The 19,242-nt window shown below is 39.6% G+C and overlaps 2 protein-coding genes across 6 annotated transcripts in view; one reads left to right on the plus strand and one right to left on the minus strand.

The window, feature by feature from the left end:
- The window catches only part of RTN4IP1 (reticulon 4 interacting protein 1), a 44,149-nt gene that overhangs the window by 18,001 nt on the left and 6,906 nt on the right, over positions 1-19,242 (plus strand). For 2 of the 4 annotated variants that reach the window (XR_013181725.1, XM_054630091.2), the window contains one exon: positions 6,229-6,362. The exons of 1 other annotated variant lie outside the window; for it this stretch is intronic. Coding sequence is in view for 2 of the 3 variants with exons in the window: in XM_054630091.2 (XP_054486066.2) it covers positions 6,229-6,345 (117 nt within the window). In the remaining variant the exon portion in view is untranslated. Of the gene's footprint in view, positions 1-6,228; positions 6,363-19,242 lie in introns of those variants that run through there. One more of the 4 variants, XM_077176526.1, reaches the window with a different exon arrangement.
- CRYBG1 (crystallin beta-gamma domain containing 1) overlaps positions 6,326-19,242 on the minus strand; it is a 97,952-nt gene continuing 85,035 nt past the window's right edge. For both annotated transcript variants that reach the window (XM_077176523.1, XM_077176524.1), the window contains 5 exons: positions 18,303-18,442; positions 15,872-15,995; positions 14,585-14,743; positions 11,588-11,750; positions 6,326-9,130 (listed from right to left, as the gene is read on the minus strand). In XM_077176523.1, the coding sequence (XP_077032638.1) occupies positions 9,042-9,130; positions 11,588-11,750; positions 14,585-14,743; positions 15,872-15,995; positions 18,303-18,442 (675 nt within the window). In that variant the 3' untranslated portion in view covers positions 6,326-9,041. The remainder of the gene's footprint in view (positions 9,131-11,587; positions 11,751-14,584; positions 14,744-15,871; positions 15,996-18,302; positions 18,443-19,242) is intronic.

The following is a 19,242-nucleotide window of genomic DNA, read 5'->3' on the forward strand; positions in this document are numbered from 1 at the left end:
ATAGGGGTTTCTACACTTAAATGTCCCCATTAACTAGAGATCAGTCCTTCTTCCCACTCTCATAGGAAGTCACTCATACTTGTTCTGATGACCTTCTTTCTTTGTGCTAAATTGCAAAGCTTGCACCTTTTTTTTTTTTTTTTTTTTACTTTTAATTTTTTGTTTTCCTGTTGCAGTGCATTTGTTTGCCAGGTTGGTTGGCTAGACCACAGAGATGTTGACCAAGGAGGGGTTGCCAAAAGCTCTGTTCAGCCCTTTCTCTTCCAAAAAGAACCTCTATCTGCATTTTGTCATGGCCACCAAAAACAAGCCGCTGTGATTTTTATTAAAACATACCTGCTCCCTTCCCTCTGAGCTCTGTGTGTGTGATACATCACAAAGTATCTGTGAAGGGCACCAATGGAAACTTTGTATCCTGTGGGGAAATAGGGTTTCAATATGTAAATTCACTTACACCACAGTGAGGTCTGGAAAAGAAAGCGTCATCACCTACCAGGCATTTAATCAGATGTGTTCCCTTAACCTGATGTAATTGTAAATTGTGTGGTAAGTCAGGCCTGGTGTTCTGAGCTCTGGCCTCCTGGTGTAGGAGGGAATTGTGCCTAGTGCAGGGTAAAGTGCAGACAAGGCAGCCCTTGTCTGCTGTGAGTTTAGTTTGCTGAGACTGGGAAGATGTGGATCATGTAGGACTAATGTTCTAATCTCTATATATGATAGGCTTTCATATGTAAATATGTATTTATATTTAACTGTACCAAAGTTGGTTCTGCCTTAAGTATATGGTGACATTGACCTAGATTGCTTTAATTACCAGCATAAATATCAGGATAACTACCAAGAATGTGCCTTACCAGGGATTCTAGAAGAGGTTAATTGTGCTTTCCTTTAGTTAACAGTTTTTAACATGGTCCTGTATGTAACTAAATCCAGCAACTTCCTTATTTCTACTGATTTAAACTTGGGCTAGGCTGGCACACATTGCAGTTCTGGGCTTATCCCAGTTTCTTACTGCTCTTTATTGTGTTCTGTAGAAGCTGTTCTGCCAGGGCTAATTAACAAACAAGAGATTTTGAAGCCTTTTCTACACTCTGAACTGTACCCTGATAGCCTTCTTAACTGGGATTTTTCTGCTAGCATTTTAATAATTGTACATGATATATATGAGTTCCTGTGGGCTGCTGTTAGAGATTTGATATAAAATAATGTACTTTGGCTTATTAGCCAAACATATAAGACCTGATAATGCAGTTGTTGGTAAGAGGTTGTGGGATTCGACCCTGGAACATTTGCCTTCCATTCCCATGTGTTAACCACTGCAGCACCATTTTTGTTATGGGTGTATTGTTTGCTCAGTTTTACTTCTCTTAGGTATTTGGGACAGAAATATCATGTATGTGCTGTCCTTTAATGTGCTCATGGATGAAAGTGCGTATTCTCTGAAACACAAGTTCATAAAAAACACATCAAGGAAGGCTTTTTACAGAACATTCAAAGATGGGGCTCTGAGCAGTCTGGTCTGGTGGAAGGTGTCCCTGCCTATGGCAGGGGGAGCTGGACTGAATGGCCTTTAAAGGTCCTTTCCAACCCAAACCATGCTGCAATTCTATGCTGGCACTGTGCAGTTGCAAAGCTACCTGTACAAGATGTGACCAGAGGCAGCTCTTGCAGAACGTAAGGACTTCATTCTTTGTCTTCAGTGAGAGCTGACCATAGCCCTTGTTGACCTTGTTGGCAAGCAGTATGAGGCTCAGCATGTATTGCTGAATGCCATTTCAAGGGGAAGAAGGAATGAAGAAAGGAGTGAGATTTGGATCCAAGGAGCATGGAACAGGAGTACAGCAGAGAAGATGCTCAGCTAAAGTAGGAGTGTCCCAAAACAGCATCTTTTTTCCCCATAGGATGACAATAAAGTAACAAATGGATAACCAATTGTTTAGTTCCAGGACAAGGACTGTTCTTTTTAATGATTTCTCTTCACAATTCTTGTTGACATTGATGAGGAGACTCACTAAAGACCAAAGGAGACTCTAAAGCTCTGCATTTGTGCTCCTGGGCTGCATTTAGGCCCGGTGGTAATTTCTGGAGGAAGATGGCCTTTGCCTGTTAACTCAGCTAGTCAGATCAGCAGGCAGGTCTTTTCCATTACAGCAAGCCCTCGGGAGGACTCTGTCTGGTGGCACATATTCCAGCTTTTGTTCTGTGCATGTGCAAGTTCCTTGCCTGGAGGGTGGTGGATGGGAGCCTGAGCAGCCTCACCAAGGCAGAGGAAGGCGGGAGGCATCTCCCAAGCAAGGCTGCCCGGCAGCTCTGCCACGGCCCTCCTGTGCAGAGCTGGAAGAGAGCCAGTGCACTGTCACTGTCCTCTGAGAGACGGCACGTTTGTCCTTCTGCGCTCTGAGCCAGGCTTGCGCTCGCTTCGTCGCTCTCCTGAGACGTTCAAGGCTCTCGCTCTCCCTCCAGTGGCAGGAAAAAGCTCCGCACTTACTGGAGTCACCTATCGCTACTATGAGCGTCGAAGCCGTTCTTCATTCCTTTCATGTTTTCTCACTTGTCCCCTCCTGATAAACTAAAACTGCGTCCTTGGCACCGCAGAAAGCGGGACCTCCAAGGGTGGGCCTGACTCTGCCATGATCAGAGTGTGTTCCTGCTGAGCAGTCAACTCCTGCCAGTGCTGTTCACTGCCTACTGCATTCAGAGCTGGAGTGGCTGGGACACCCCTCTGTGATGTGTGTAGGGATAGCCTTCATCAGCATCAGCAATTACTCTTTTTATTTTTCCAAACACGAGTTCATTGCAAGAGACCTGAGATTCATTTCTATAGTATGTCCTGCATTGGAGAGAATGAAGAGGAAGAAAATACCTTTCAGGCCCAATCTGTTTTCAGATAAACATTTCAATGTGGGTATGTGTAATCCTTTCTCTCCCAGACTTTAGTTTAATCCCTTTTCCCTGAACAAATAGGTGTCCTCTGGCAAGGAACTGATGCGTGGCTGTAAATAGGCAATGTTTTTATTATCCAGTTAATCTCCATTTATTAGCACACATTCAACAAACAGCAGACGCTCCCCTACTTGTTTGTCTGTTCACAGGAAGAAATTTTATCTTAGTCAGTGGATTATGGTAAAGGCTGAGTGAATCACTGTGCTGCAACATGGTCAGCCCTTTCAGGGTTATTCAAACAATGGGACTGTCCAGCCAGCCAGATAAAATGTTTAATGCCCTAGATTGCCAGGATCATCAATTTGGTATTCATGTCTCTCTATAGCACTGCCTAAAGCCAGCATTTAAATGAAGCTAGAGGTTACATCAATGTAGCAGATGGGCTTTGAGCATGTGGTGGCTGCAATACACACGGTGTTTTGAACTGTGAGGCTGAATTCAGGGCTCCTCTGAATCACTGTGTCACCACTTTTCAAATGCAGTGGTTTAAACTCTACCCTGCAGGCTGAGGATGTAACATACCTCACTCTGTCAGAGTTGTAAGTTGCAACCTAGAGTAAGGGACTATGGATTAGCAGAACAGTAAAGTGTCTTGTTCATGTTTTCTCAGTTGCTGCACATATCTGAAATTAACTTCTGCCTTTCCCTGGAATCCCTTGCACTTCACATCCCTTGTGCTGCTGCTCTGCTTTCTTCCCTGAATACTTTTCCTCTCCTCCTAGCCTGTTGCTTGTCAGGGTCATCTGTGTCCATGCAGATGTGTGGTACCTGCTTTAGTCTCTCTTTTTTCAGAGAGACTAAACCAGGTACCACACAAGGGCAAGTTCTCAGGTATCCTAGGATACCTTAGCAGGTACCTTAGGATACCTTAGCAGATACCTTAAGGTATCCTTCCTAGGATACCTTAGCAGATACCTTAGCATACTAGCAGGCTGGGTTTCTGTATCTCTTTTTTCCCTCTTAATTGAAGCACAGCTTTGTACACAACTGCCACTAACAATAAGTACTGTACAAGTGCTTGGCTCAACAAAGTTCCTAAACTGTGTTTTCCCAAGCATCTGCTATGAAAGCAAGGGTTGGTCTTCCTCAAAACAGTCAGTACTGACCAGCAGCACGTTCCTCCTGATGGTCACAGCAGCTGCAGCTGCCCTCAGATGCTCAGTTTACCCCAAACCATTGTCTAATTCAGTGGGTTTGCTGCCTTGAGTCCACGTCCCTGACTTTGCTTATGTCCAAGACAACATTTCTATTCTGTGCTGAATGCTGACCAGACATGAGTTTGTCTTGAACATGATCATTTATATCCAACATTTCTTCCACAGCTGGGCTGTCTTTGTGGCTCCTCTGCCATGTGTTGCTACTGAGTTTGCTGGGGCTTGGTTTACAGACATTGTCCAGGCAGAACAAGGGAAATAATTACTAAGCCTCATACCTTGCTGCATGGCAACTTTGAGGCACTTGGTGATTTGGTGACTTTATTTTTTTGCACAGTTGCTCTCAAAGTTATTTGTCTGCAAATTCTAATGCATTCTTTGGAGAGGGTTCATTAATTCCTGATTTTCTGCCATGTGAAGTTTCACACTATGGCTAAGCTTGCCTTGACAAAACAAAAAGGAAAATCTAGTGAAATTAGGGGATGCTGTGGTGCAAGTTAGAGTACTGATGTCTTGGATTACTGCTATCCAGTTTTGCTATAGCTTTGCTATACAAGCAAAGCCAGTAGTTATTTAAGTGCAAGGAGTGGATGTCAAGGTAAGGCACAGTGTATAAATGAAGAGGAAATTAGAGCTAAGAAAAGGACCTCCCTGAGCATGGACAACTATCAGAGAGCATTTGTTGTGCTGCTGGGGAGGGTGCTGGGTGGTCAGCTCTGGTGCTAGCAAAGTGTGTGTATGATAACCTTTCCTTGGTAGTGCTGCACACTCACCTTCTAAGCAGCACATCTGAAAGCAAAACCCTTTGTCATGTGGTAAAAGCAAGGCAGCTTTTTGGAAGACAGCACCATTCCAAAGCTGCACATTGTTTGTGTCCTTATTGCTGCTGTATTCCTTTTCTGTCTAGCATGTCCTGCCAGCAGAAATTACCAGTTCTGGCTTATTCAACAAGAGAGGGTGCATGCTATAAAGAAAACAGACAAGATATTTTTTCCCTGACACAAGTGAAAAGGATCTTCTTCTAGCACTGTAAATAGTGTGTTTGGATCTTTGGTACTTCAAATCTTCATCACTGCAAGCACTAGCTGCAGACTCATGTACTGGTCATTTTTTCCTCTGATAAGAGGATTAGGATCAGTGCAAGGATATGCACTGGGCTGGTGTTACAGCATCCAAGGTAAAGGACTAACCACAAGGTAGGCAGATCTTTGGTAAGAGGTGTGAGAGGTAGACAAATATTTTTTATTATTAATATTCTGTAGACAAATATTTTTTTGGCATTTGGAATGCTGACTCAGAACCTGACAGTAGAAAATAACCTCTTCCCTTGGACCAGCAGTGACAAATATTTTTCAGAAGAGCTGAAATTTCTTCTGCTTCTGTTGGTACACTATGACATCTAAAGAAAATGCTTATAGGGGTTTCAGGCTCCTTAGTTAATAATGGGGAGAGTGAATAAGTAGTTTCACTGTTGTTAGAAATGAATCTGAAACAATCCAGAAGGCCACTATACAAAATTAATGTCAAAATAGCAGTTGATGCAAGCTGGGCTTAATAATGATTTATGCCTCCTGGAACACACAGTGGTGAATTTTCAAGTGTAGTTAAATGATTCAGCAACAAACATTGGTGGACAATTTTTTTGTACTTCATTTGTGGTCTTTTGAGGGTACTGAGGCACGTACTGATGCAGACAGGCTTCGGATTTATAGGTATCTTAAAAATATCTGACATTGTGAGAATTCTTGAGTTTAACAAGAAAACCAGTAGAGAAATATGAGGAAAAAAAATATTCTTTCTGGAAGTATATGTTTGTGGACAACAAAAAGTTAAACCATGGTGTCAGTTTTTGAAAGGATGTACAAGTTAAAACCTTATGTGGTGACATTAGTGGGAGAGGCCCCAGGTAAGGGCTTCAAGAGGTGTTTCAAAACATGGGCAAAGAGCAGCAGAAAACTTTCTTCTGGATGCAGTGGTATCCCTGAAAAATCTTAAAAGCTAGTGGCTACATGGCAAATTCTGTCCTAAATACCATACAGAAACCTCCCTCCCCTCTTCTTCATACAGCTTTGAAGTGTGAGGGTGATACATTACTTTATTCCTAATATAGTGACATTTTTTCTTTATTCTGTAGATTCAGCCAGTTATTGATGAAGTCTTCTCATTTTCTGAAGTTCCAGAGGCCTTTCTGAAGTTGGAAGGAGGACATGCATGTGGAAAAACAGTGATCAATGTAATTAGTAGACAATAAAGTATCTCTAATTATTATTCTGCCTGCAGTCAGTCCTTGAACATGAATTGGGATGCAGTGAGTGTTTCTTTTTTAAAGGCTCATATAGGATGCATAACTTATGAATCTTGTTTTAGAAAAGCCTCTGATTCCTTCATATGCTGCCTGTTATTAAACAGACAAGACATACTAATGCCTCTTCAGCATTTCTACCTGAAAACCATATTAAAAATGTAGTTGTGAATTTTGCAGAACACCCCTCACTCTTGGTATAAGAGGAACAGTCTGCAGCATTTTCCTTTTGTATATCTTGAAGCTTTTATTTTTCAGGTGTAAGTCCTGAAATGGTGAGGCACACTTATCTACTTGTCTATATAAGACCTGTGCTGTTTTTTCCTTGGTTTTCCTACTTCTGTTTACCTTCACTAATGCAGATTATTACTCAAGCTATTTCATTCTTAGAACTAAATGGTCACATCACTGTCTCAAGACTGATACTTTGATCTTGTTATGGCAACTCTCATGACATAGCTAATCTAAATAGAAGCATGGAACAAAATCAATCTGTAACTGATAATTATTCTAATTGCCCAACTCCTGGCCCAGATTCAGCTGACTGCAGAGTCTGTGCAGGTAGTCATTTTGTGTCCCTGTTCCTGCTGTGTCTCATCACTGATGGTGAAGTGCTGGAGGGGGTGTTTGTGTCTGGTGGGCTGTTCCTCAACTTGCCATTTTGCCAGATGGGCTATGGAGTAACTTCCCCTGCAATTATACAGGTGGATTGAAGGAAAGTGGCAACTTCTTAAGTGAGAGCTGTCCATTTACTGCAGTGCAGCTGTGGTGATGCACAAACCATGTCATGCAATGCTTCCACCAGGGGACAGAAGTGGCAGCTGTGTGAATGGTGGCTCTGTGCACAAATGTTTATACAAGTGCCTGTACAAACATGTGCAGAAGATTCTTCTTGTATAGAAGAATCACCCATTCCTCAGAGCCTGCAGCTATTCCATACCATGTATTCACTCCTCAGGGGATGGTTGAGGATTTAGGGACAGAGATGGGCACAAGATGAAAGCAAAACTAACCATAAAATGTCATTTTTCTACTTTAAAAATAATTTCAGTAAAACATTACCTAACTTAAATTTATTTGTAAAATGCTATATTATATATAGCAAGAGCACATCAATATGACAAAGTACCACTGTTTGGAACCAGTAACATCATATTTTCTATTAAGGACTAAAAGCAGCATATTTCAGAGCAACAAAACTTCAGTGCTTCTTTACAAAAGGAAGAAAATTAGTAAGGCACTTCCTCTAGGGTGCTAATAGCAAAAGCACCAGTATCCTTTGAGGCAATACAATAGTAATGAAAATGTTAATTTTAAACAGATATACTATGCAAGACAAAGGCCTGGATGCTCCTTGGAGCAGCTTGTAATAACACTGGTCTAAGCCAGAACAAAACACAGCAGCATAGTACCAGAGTTTGTATTTTACCTTTTTGCCGACATTATTAAGGAAAACTAACATGACCAGGTTCAAAGCAGAGCAACAGCAGGACCTCCTGCAGTCATCAGAACATCCTGCATGTCACAAGCTCTTTACTAAACCACTAACACTTACTTGGAATGGGCACAGCCCTCGTGGCTGGGCACATATCCAGGCTTGGCCGTGCCCCTTCCTAGAGGAGTCTGACACTTCTGTCCAACAGGGAGCCAGGAGCCCACCACTATCATTGCTTTTCAACAGCTCCAGAAATATTGGGGAGTTGGGCATTCTCCATGTTGGTAAGCCCAACAGGCAGTGGCTGGAAAACTCAATAACCACAATGCTCACAGGCTGTTGTAGTCATCTGTACTAATTCTTTCCCTATGAATTCTTGTTTCCTATGATTTCAGAGGTCAGTAAGACTCTACTTACTGAAACTGTTTTAGGAGGTACAAATATGCCTTGGCAAACAAGAAAAATACTCCCAACTCAAGAAGTTAGGCAACCTAGAAAATGGGCAAATTCTTCACATTCCAGTGCATCCTTTTGCCAGCCCTCTCTTTTTCTAACAAAATACCTGCTACTTTACATCCTCTATACATGAGAAAAATCTAGATTTTTTCTTAATTTAGGACTTACTATATTAGCATACTAACTATACTTGAAGCCACACGTTGAAATATCTTTGGATGTGCTGTACTAGCAGTCTTTAAACTTTCAGTAAACTTAAGTTTGTTCCAGTGAACCAAATATATTAATTTCCTGTAGTGAATATTTCTCTATACTACATCCCATAGGTCCAAGTTGCTATACCCACATACACACTGCACTCCTGTCCTTTACAAAATAAGTTACACTTACTGACTATTCTGGGTTAACTACTTGCTGGCATGATTGTATCTCCATGGGGTCTCGTCTCACAGGATCTCTCTCAGTTGTTCCCTTCTAGCCTGAGGCATACTGCCAAATCTCTATCCAACACTGAATTGTAAGGATTTAAAAAAAAAAAAAAAAAAAAAAAAAGGAATGTTTTGAGATACTCAAACTTTTATAGGGAAAATAATCTTGGATAGGGAGGTGAAATAATTCTGTTGCTTGTTCTTTTTAAAATTGTGAAGAAAAGACAAAACTCTGATCATTGATCCTGTATCCTTCAGAGATGGCAGTGCCAATTCCAATGTCCAGAACAGTGGCCAATCCAAACATCATCTTTGCTTCACTGGGTTTATACAACCAGTGGTTCCCAACACTGCGTTAACTTTTCTTCGCTGACTGTGTTGACGACAACGTGGTTGCTGTCATACTGAGTGCCTCCTGTAGAGAGAAAGGTCAAAGAGGGGAGGTTATCTTTCAAATAAGAGACAAATACTCTAGGTTTCAGAAAAGCTCTGAATTTATCTTCAACCATAGCTCTGAGAAGACAAATGTATTTTCATCACTGCCTGCTTTTGGAATTTATTTTTGAAACACGTTTTGAATTAACCAGGATCAGTCTGCCTTATTCTCTCCACCCCTTTAGCAATTCAGTTTCTCAGCTTTTTCAGCCTGGATGGAAAAGGAAAGAAACACTGCTGTATAGTCAGGTGCAGCTCCTTGAAGACTGTCACTTCCCAAAAGTCATGCTTGACTATTCAGTTTTCCTGCAACATTGTCAATTGTCACTTGGCTCTAAAAACAGAGTGAAGATATTTAGATGATGAAGTAGGTCCTTCTGCTACCAGACAATACACGTGACCAAGTCAGAGACAAGGTCTGGCACTTGTTTACTCCTTGCCATTATAATCCTTTATTTTGACCAGATGAATCACAAGTCATCATGCACAATGTATCACCCAATGCTCAGCTGTTTCCACTGGCAGCTGAATGTATCTGAATGCAAAATAGGAACATTTCTTAGGGGAGCTTAATCTACTGATGTGGTACAATGCCAAATATGTTCTCATATAAGAGCACCATTAATATTCTAACTTAAGAAACTGGGAAGCAAAGACATTTCACTGGAGCTGAAAGTCAGAAGTGATGGTTTTCTCCCTCATATCTAGTATGTACTGCAGAAATGTAGGACACGTGCATTTCCATTTATACAAAGCACCAGGACACTCCCACAGACACTGTCTTTTTGTTCTGTACCCCCATTGCCTCACCCTCCCTGACTGAGCAAAAGATAAGCCTGGCAGCTGAAAGCTTATGATGAGTCTAACATACTGAGCTTTGTAGCTAATGTTATGTTTTTGTAGCTCAGTTATCACTGTGAGTGCAGAAATTTTTTTAAAGTGGTGTCTGATAGAATGTAAACATGTTAAGATGGGAGTTTTTTTTCAGTGGATAGAGAGACTATTTACTTTGATATCATGGTGCTCTGGACAAGGCTTTGTGCTATGCCAGTTTATCCACAAGGTGGCATTGGCAACTGCACTGTTACACAACTGCATTCATTTGCTGAGGAATTCTGTAACACACAATTTGTGATCTGGAATGAATCAGGAGAGTTGGCAGAAATAGGCAATGTTCTTACTAGGCTTTCTCAGAAAAAAAGCTACATGTATCTACTGTTTTGTATTTATTTTACAGATTTACTTTGTTTTAAAGCTAAGAGTGCATCTATACTGCCACTACCAGACCCATCAATTGTAAAGTTCTTCAATTATAAATGCAGAATTGCTTTTAACATGATTCACTAAAGAAAAGGCAATGCAGTGGTATTTCTGCTTGTTTGGAACAGGGTCCCCAGGAAAGCAGTCACAGCACCAAGCCTGATAGAGTTGAAGATTTTGGAAATGCTCTCAGGCACATGGTGTGACTGTTGGGGTGTCCCTTGCAGGGCCAGGAGTTGGACTTTGATGATCCTTATAGGTCCCATCCAGCTCAGGATATTCTATGATTCCACACGTTCAGTCCTGTTTAGATCTAAAGTGCTGACTGCTGACTGTGCTGTTTTTCTGGTTGCTTTGGGATTTTTTTGGGGGTAGTGGTCATTGTAATTGACATAATGTCACAGCATCAATTTAAAATCAATTTTAAAACAGCTAAAAATATTAACAGAATAGAACAGATACAGAAAATGTTTACTCCCTTCACTCACAAAAGCAGTTATGTAAGAACATCTGATTATGCTAATTCTGCTAATCATTAAATCTGCTACTTTTTTAGACCTTCTGTGAAGCTCTGAAAATGAAGTTCAGAAACAGTATCTACACAAATCAAATTACTATGACAAAAGTGACTCCAAAATACACATCAAGTGCTCACAGACCTCAGGCTGCTATGGCAGAATCTCACACTTGCCATATAGGCATAGCCATTAATAAACAAAAGAGCCCCACCTTTTTGCATCTAATCAGTATACAAGCCTGCATTTACATCAGTATACAAGCCTGCCTTTACTTTCCTAATATCCTTTGGCCATTGCATCTACAACTACCATGTAAGAAAATTTGCACTTACAGAAATTAAAGTTAATGAAAAGTTAGGTTGTTCTTGCTTCACCATTTTAAATAATCATATTCACATTGCCCAAAAATTAACTGAGGCTATCTACAGCGAGTGGACACTAAGAATACAAGATAAGCAAGTACTGTGGGTTACTAAATTGTATGTAGGAGAAATGAAATGAAGTCTTAGGGCCTGTATAATTCAGGAGGTCAAACTAGCTGATCGGGTCTTTTCTGCTTCTAGATTAAAGCAACTAAAGCACCATCCTTAATTTAGTGTGTATCCCACTGCAAATACCATGTAATTAAGACCCAATGTAATGAGATAACATTTGCTTACCTTTGATATCTAAAACCAGCTTGGGTTTCATCTTGCTATAAATTCTGCCATCGGGACTAATATGCCAATATTGTTTGTCTTCATTCCGCTCAAATGACAGACCGAGTTTAGAGCCAGGAGTTATAAGATTTCCAACAATTGTCAAGCAGCAATCCTCTGCCATCTGTGTCATCAGAAAGGCAACAGCAATTACTCAGAATGGCTTTACTTCTACTGTCCACTGTTTTTTTTATCAAATCTGAGAGATATCATCAGGTGAGAATAGAATTTAAGAATGACTTTCCCTCCAGGAATCCATTTTTGCCCCAAACTCAAGACTTATCTTTCTTTTGTTCCTGTTTATGCTGACACTCTCTACTACATGGGAACATTAAAATAACTATGGAGTATCAGACCAAAAGGAACAATTAGCACCTGTCTATAGCAGTGGCCAATAACTGAAGATTACATCAACACCATGGAAGATTACATTGCCAGTACTCTTGTATGAAGTATGTTCCTGGTTATCTCTTCCGGGCTACAGCAATTGCCAGCCCAAAGACTTTTCCATGCATTCCATAATCTTGAATACCCATTTTCTGTCCCTTGTGTGAATTTATTAGTCACTACCCACCAAGATCAAAGTAACCTTTAATGGGAATGCCCTTGTGTATTGTAACCCTTCCATACTGTGGAAAGCAGTTCCAAATCCCAACTACCATTATTAAAAAAAAAAAATATATATAAATTAAAAATAATTTGATATGCAAGTAGTTTTATTTGATGCGCTCCTCATCCCTGGATTATTTTAAAGGATGTGTTGTCTATGCTATGTTTGCAGAGACTTCAAGCACATCATCCCTCAAAGTGTGCCCTTTGTAGGCTAAAATGTCCTCACTATTTTGCCTCTTCCTTGCATAGAGGCACTCCATTTCCTCTGAACATATTTTTTTCCTAAACATTTCTAGTTTTGCAGTAACCTTTTCATAAAGAGGACATAACTGCACAGTATCAAGTGTGTGAATTTCACAGGGTATCACAGAAATATTTGCTTCTTTGTTCTACACTCTTTTCCTAGTCACTTGTATTACTTGATTCCAAACATCTGCAAATGTCTTCTTGGTTAAAAAAAGAGCTGGCAAAAATCAAGGTTTTTTCCAAAGAGTGTTAAGGCTGTATTACTAAGTAACAGTCAATTTTTCTAGATAAACAGTGATTTTCAGTAGATCATCATAAACTGTGCCTTTTAACTACTGCATGCACTTCTGTGGCAGATTGAACACTCATCTGTCATTGAAATGGCCCTAAATTACTTGACAAGTACTTTTGAAAGCACTTTTTCTTGAAAAAGTCATACTTCTGAGTGTCATAACCTAGAATTAAAGAAAGTTGATTTGGTTGTGAAGTTCTCACTTGTATCTGAAGTGTTCTCTGGGACAAGGAAAACTCTGAGCTTAGACATTAAGTTCCCTAGGCCAGAACTTAACCCATCTCCATGAAACTCATGAAGAGTAAGGAGACCTGCATTCACATCTGTTTCTGAAAAAAGAGCAGAATGACTTTCATATCTTGCTTACTGGTTATCCCACATACTTGAAACAGCCCTTCCTTGAAAGCAAACCTCAGGCACAGCTCAAGGTCACATCTCATGACTGTCACTGAGATGACCCAAGCTTACAGGAAGGTGCAGGTTCTTCCAGTGACCTGTGTCTGCCTCCATGCAGGTAGTTACCCACCCAGGAGCTCAGTTTTCTTTGTCATATGTGGTGAACCAAATTTCTGGTTTGTGCAAAATGGATTTACTACCATTCACCAGAAAGATGGCAGAGCTCTGTAGGAGTTCAGTCACTTAAGATCAATGTTGCCAGCCTGCACTCTGCACTAAGCTACCTGATTGCTATACAGCACAAGCCATCTATTTTCTGTGCACAGAAAAATTGCTTTTTGAGATACAGAAAAAGGGCAAAAACCAGGAGCATTTATCCAAAGCCATATAATACCACACTGTCTCAATATGAAAACTTGTTGACATGTTTGAGAAGCACCATCAAAAGAGAAGTCTTTTGTATGTCATATTAAAGCTTTTAGCTTACTTTGCATCATTTTGCTGTCTGCATAAATCCCTTTTACAACTGCATGTGTCCTGCAAACATGTCCAAACAATGCCTTAGCTTATTAACAGTAAGATTCTTCCCTCCAGCATAGATGACATAGTTATAAATGGCTCCTTTGAAGTTATACAGTCCTATAGAAAAAGTTCACATGATTCTTTGCAGTCAAGCTGTTTAACAGTATTAAAGTAACTTAATTTTCTTTTGGCTGGCATCCTTACCGAAGACTGTTCATGCTTAAACATTATATGAACTGTGCATACCTCTGCTCACCTCAATGACAATTTGCACATGATTAGTTTTATGCACTGTGAGAAAAGTAGGGCTTCATTTGGAAACTTGTACCGAAGAAAGGAAAAAGGATGGATGTGTCTAATACAGGGATAACCAGAAAACAAACAAAAAACCCCAAAAAACCAAAAAAACCCACCCCTAAATGGCTCAAAAGAGTGGGATTTTATCTTTAAGCTTGTCTAAATGCAGAAGAGGATAGTGTCCTAGGGTGACTTTATGATGTTTATATTTTTAACTGTTTCCTCCCAAATTTGCTCTAAACCAGTACAAATACCAACCTACATTACACTAACTGTCCTACTGCAAGGTATGCATAGTTCAAAATATTATTAGGAAGGGTCTCCCCTGCTTTGATACTTTTGCAATACTTTCTCTCAAAATTTCAATTATATCAAAAAAAGTATCATACAACTAGTTTGTATCACCTGAAAAAGCCAGAGCTGATAAAAACAAAACAATGCCCACAAAAACCAACTCCCTACAGAAAGATTACATTATAGTTGAAACAGATTAAGCCTATAAAATAAATGAAGATGTTGCAGTAGGAATTAAATTCATAAAGCCCTATTACTGGAGAGGAAAGGAGAAAATGCACATTGAACCCAAACCTTACCCGACACCTTATGAATCCATCCTGATAAACCCAGATTTGATCATCTGAGTCTGTATCTTCTGCAACCTGAATTCTGAGAAGATTCAGATTATCTAGGTTGCCATCAGCTGACATAAATTTTCCTGTTTCCTTGTTTCGAAGCCTGAAGTACACACGTTTCTGCACAAAACAAAAGCACTCTTTAACCACAATCTCAGCAGAGACAGCAGTTACTGTCAGTGCTGAACCCCAAACTTCCCTCTTTCTTTCTGAAAGCTTAAGTTTTTAATTTGAGAACGTAATTCAGAAGCCCATAAACGTGGACAAGACAAGCTGTGAGAACTCACCACTTTGTATGGAGAGTTTTAGGCTTTGCTATGCACTGAAATCAGCGCACAGTGGAAAGCTAAAAATTTTTAATTCAGAGCAGAACTAACTTCTCTCTGCTAATTCCCTTCCATATATCCTCTTAGCTTTCATTAAGGGTGCACTTGTGTGGCCTCTTACACATGAACACTTCTGTTCAGACAAGTTCTCAGCAGGGCAGTCAAAATGCATTATTCCTAATTCTGCTTAAGGCTATGCAAAGACAAAGCTATGACAGCAAGCAAATGAAGCTGGTTACAGGTACAAGTAACCTATGAATTAGGAAAAGCTGTTTCTCCAATGAAACCAAGAACCTCAAATGTTAAAACTCCCAGGACTGCTGCACCATTGGACAAGATCACATGGAACAAAATATTATACATATTTACAGAACAAAACATATTTTTAGAACATGAGTGCGTGACAAGAATAAATTTTGCATTAGATTTGGAAATTATTTTGCCAAGTAATAAGCAGGGGGGGACTTTTCCTCTCAAATCAACACAAAATCACTACTAACTGAAGTATCTTTTTTTTTTTTTTCCCATTTTCTTGTTGTTCCATAAATAATGCAGACAGTACAGACAGTATGCCAGCAACCAGTCTCGGTGCTAGTTATGAAACAACCTAAAATCATTTCTATATAGCAGTTATAGCCATTATTTATTAATCCTTAATTAATCCTTATATGCTGTCTTCTGTACTTTGGTTTAAAGGATGCTTAATTAACAGTTTAAGCCGTGTAACTGCAAAGCCATGTAGCATATTCAAACAGCTTTTATTACACGCAAAACTCTGGATTTCTTTACACAACTGCCAATGCTGAAGTTTGTCACATGCCTGTGACAAGGCTGTAACGCTGCTTACAGCTGCATAGTATCTCCCCAACCCCATGACAAGATGTAAATTAGTGCTTGACATGTCATGTCAAAGGCCACTCACCTGCAGTAAGGGTCTCAGAGAACCTATCTGACAAAAGCCACTGGCTTTATACCAATCTGGAATTTCATTTGGTGTTAGCATCATCTGACGTCCCCTGTAATTACTCTGTTCATAAATTATCCATCTATGAGGAGAAAAAATAAGACAATGTTTTAACTGCCAAATTCTGCTTTGGAATCAATAAATGAGTTTAATAGAAATCTGTCCCACAACATAGTAGTGTTTAGCTTTGGAAAGCCAATTACCTTCTTTGTAACAGGCCTTAAAAAATAATAAAATAACATCCTGATTAAGGTCAGCCACTCTGAGATGGGTACACAGGAGTTCTAATTTTAGAATCCTATTATTTAAAAATTACAAGCTGAATGAAGCACAGCATTTTCTTGGGAGAACCCAACTTTTAAATGCCATTTGTTTTCAGGAGGCACTGTGGCTCCTCAAGGAGCACAGATCTATATGCAGTAAATGCTACATTGCTGCAGGTGCAGAACCAGCTGGTTTGTGTGTCTGAATTTGGACAGGCCTGGCTCACATGAGAAAGAACTACTATGGATGCAGACTGGAACAAGCAAATACTGGAAACTGCAACAGGGTGAACTTCTCTTGGGTATTTATTGATAGAGTTTTATTTCATAACATCTCTCTTCTTTCCAAATACCTGCAAGGGGGGTGGGGAAGAGACAGAGCGAGAGTGCACATCAAAAAAATCTGTTTAGCATTCCCTAACATGCATCCAACTATGCTTAAAATCACACATTGAGTGTAATCTATCAGAACCCAACTTCTGATTCTCCATTATTGACATAGCCAGTGAATTACGTCTGGGCTTCAAAATAGGCTGCCATACAGTGCAATTTCTAGTTTTCTCACAGTGATGTGCTGGGACTGTCTGGTAGCCATGGGGGTTTGAGTACATGAACACTCAATATGTTCATTTTCAGGTTACCTCCCTCCTCTGACTGATTTGTCACCAGACTTCTCCATCCAGAAGCAAATTCACTTTAATTTTGGTGCTTTTTCACTGCCTAATACACATCTATCCCCAGGAATTATAAATGGAGGTCTCTAAGTGAAGGCAGAGAAGATGAAACTCTCTTCAATAAGGGAGGCAGCAGGGGCAAGGAACCTGTAAACCCTGTATTTTGACACATTTCAGCAGCTGCCACTGCTATAATGAAATCCAAATTTACATATTCTATGTTTCCAGTGATCCACCACAAAAAAGAACCCCACATATATTAATTGGACAGAAAACATACACAATTCACAATTCCATTACCTGCAATAATGATATTGGCAAAGAAGTAACTTGATGTTTGACTTCATGTTATGGAAAGTGAGAATCAACTATATTGTGGTTATGGTGAAAGATACTGAAACCTTTGGGAGCTTCACAATACAAACATGTACCTTTTCTTACAACCTTTGTTTCAAAGTTCAGTTCAGTGTGCTAAGAAAACTCTTTGACCAGCTTATCCTGATGGGGAAAATTATTTACTCTACAGATTGGCTTATTAGCTATCCACTTGAGGGCAGTCTTAAGCTACCCAACAGCATCTCTCTAGCACACACCTTGGAAATTTACCTCTTCAAAAGAACACATTTAAATGCAAAGCAACAGTAACATGGACCTATCATTGAAACAAAACCAAAAAAACCCAAATGACAAAAACCACCAAAACTGGGGGCAAGTATCTCAGAGGTATAGGTTAACAACCTATAGGTTAACAACAGGGAAAAAACCAAAAAGATAATTTAACAGATATGCTGGAACCCTAGATTATAGGACAGTAAATTTTAAAAGCATTATTAAAAAAGCTTCCTAACAGCTTTTAAGCTTCATGACAGAAATTTAAAATAAAGTAAACTTCAAGACTATTTTTTACATAGTCTTCTAAGGTATGTTTAGAGAACACAACTGCTTAAATACAGCTACCAAATCTAACCACTAGATTCTCATCCAATTCCTGAAGTAAAGGGACTATTACTACTAACACCAAGAGGGATGAGCTCATGGTCTGATTGTACCTCTGTGTCCATAGCAGAGGTTAAAGGATGACCATGAAGACTTATTAAAAAAACATTTTTAACTTGTAACACAGATCACAAACCAGATGATTTTTTTACAACTGAGACATAAACCAAGAGCAGAGAAGTTGGTTTTAAGGATGCTATCCAAGCTGATTTTTATAATATGGCATGAGAGAAGACATGAGTTTTTCTGAGAGCTTTATTCCAATTCATTTCAACTCCTAGCAAAGGACATGAGTCAGTGATAATATATTGTTGAGACAGGATATGAAAATGCTCTGTAAGATGAAATGGCATTAATGCACTGCACACATTATGATATTCTAATTTTACATTCTGTGGTTCCATTACACCTGTAAGTACTTCATTCTAAAGAATCAAAAGGTGATTTTAAACTTACATGCCACCAAGGACTTGAATTGAAGCTATGCGAGGATTGTATCCCAGGAACTGCAGATTTAAGATTTCTGTACTGAACTCGATTTTCTTTCCTTGGAAACCCGTCTTTTCAAAAAGAGCTATGCAGGGCTCAGACAGCTCCTGCAAAAGGAAGATAAGTGCTTTTATAGGATGTAGGAATTCCAGATGGTGACTGTGAAGATCAGTATGCCACATACTCCTTTTATTTCAGAGGTTTCTTCTGGATTGTTTAAGATCAAAAACCCTGAATGTTTCTGCTCTTCAACTCTCTAATTAAACTTGAAAAGTCATAAAAAAACCTTATACAAAATACAGGAGGGATCTGCTTACATGGAACACAAAGCTTCCTTATCTTCAGGCACAAAGACCTCTGTGGCTGGTTCTTGCACAATACCTTAAGTATGTTTTAAAATACATTTTAATCAATGCCATATCTCTCTTGCATTGCACTAACCCCCACTCGTGGGAATTTTCATACAAAGAGCTGAACAGACAGTAAGATAATATTGATTTCTACAGCTTCAAATGATGACAGCCTTGTCAGCACTGCTTATCACTTACTGCATTAATTTTTAACTTTTACAGTAGGTTACAGCAACTTCAATCTCTGACTAGACAAAAGATTCAAGATCCATACTACTGAAGTAAAAATTAACGACAAGTAAAAACTGTAACATTGGAATCCTCCAAATTGCTGTGGGGAGATGATTCTTCTTCTCTGTCAAAATGCTTCTGATGTCAGAGGGATTCTGCCCACACAAAACTGTCTGCAATACTGAATCCAATTTGAAGGTCTTTTGGAAAAGGAACTTTGGACTCTTTTCTGTGGGGCAAGGTATCTGTAGTGGACTGAAAATAACCTGTCATAATGAAGGCCTTCCTGTGGAAGCTGGGAGGTAGGGTTTGAAATTCCCCAGGGT

Source organism: Agelaius phoeniceus, chromosome 3, assembly GCF_051311805.1.
Source record: "Agelaius phoeniceus isolate bAgePho1 chromosome 3, bAgePho1.hap1, whole genome shotgun sequence".
Taxonomy (NCBI): Eukaryota; Metazoa; Chordata; class Aves; order Passeriformes; family Icteridae; genus Agelaius; species Agelaius phoeniceus.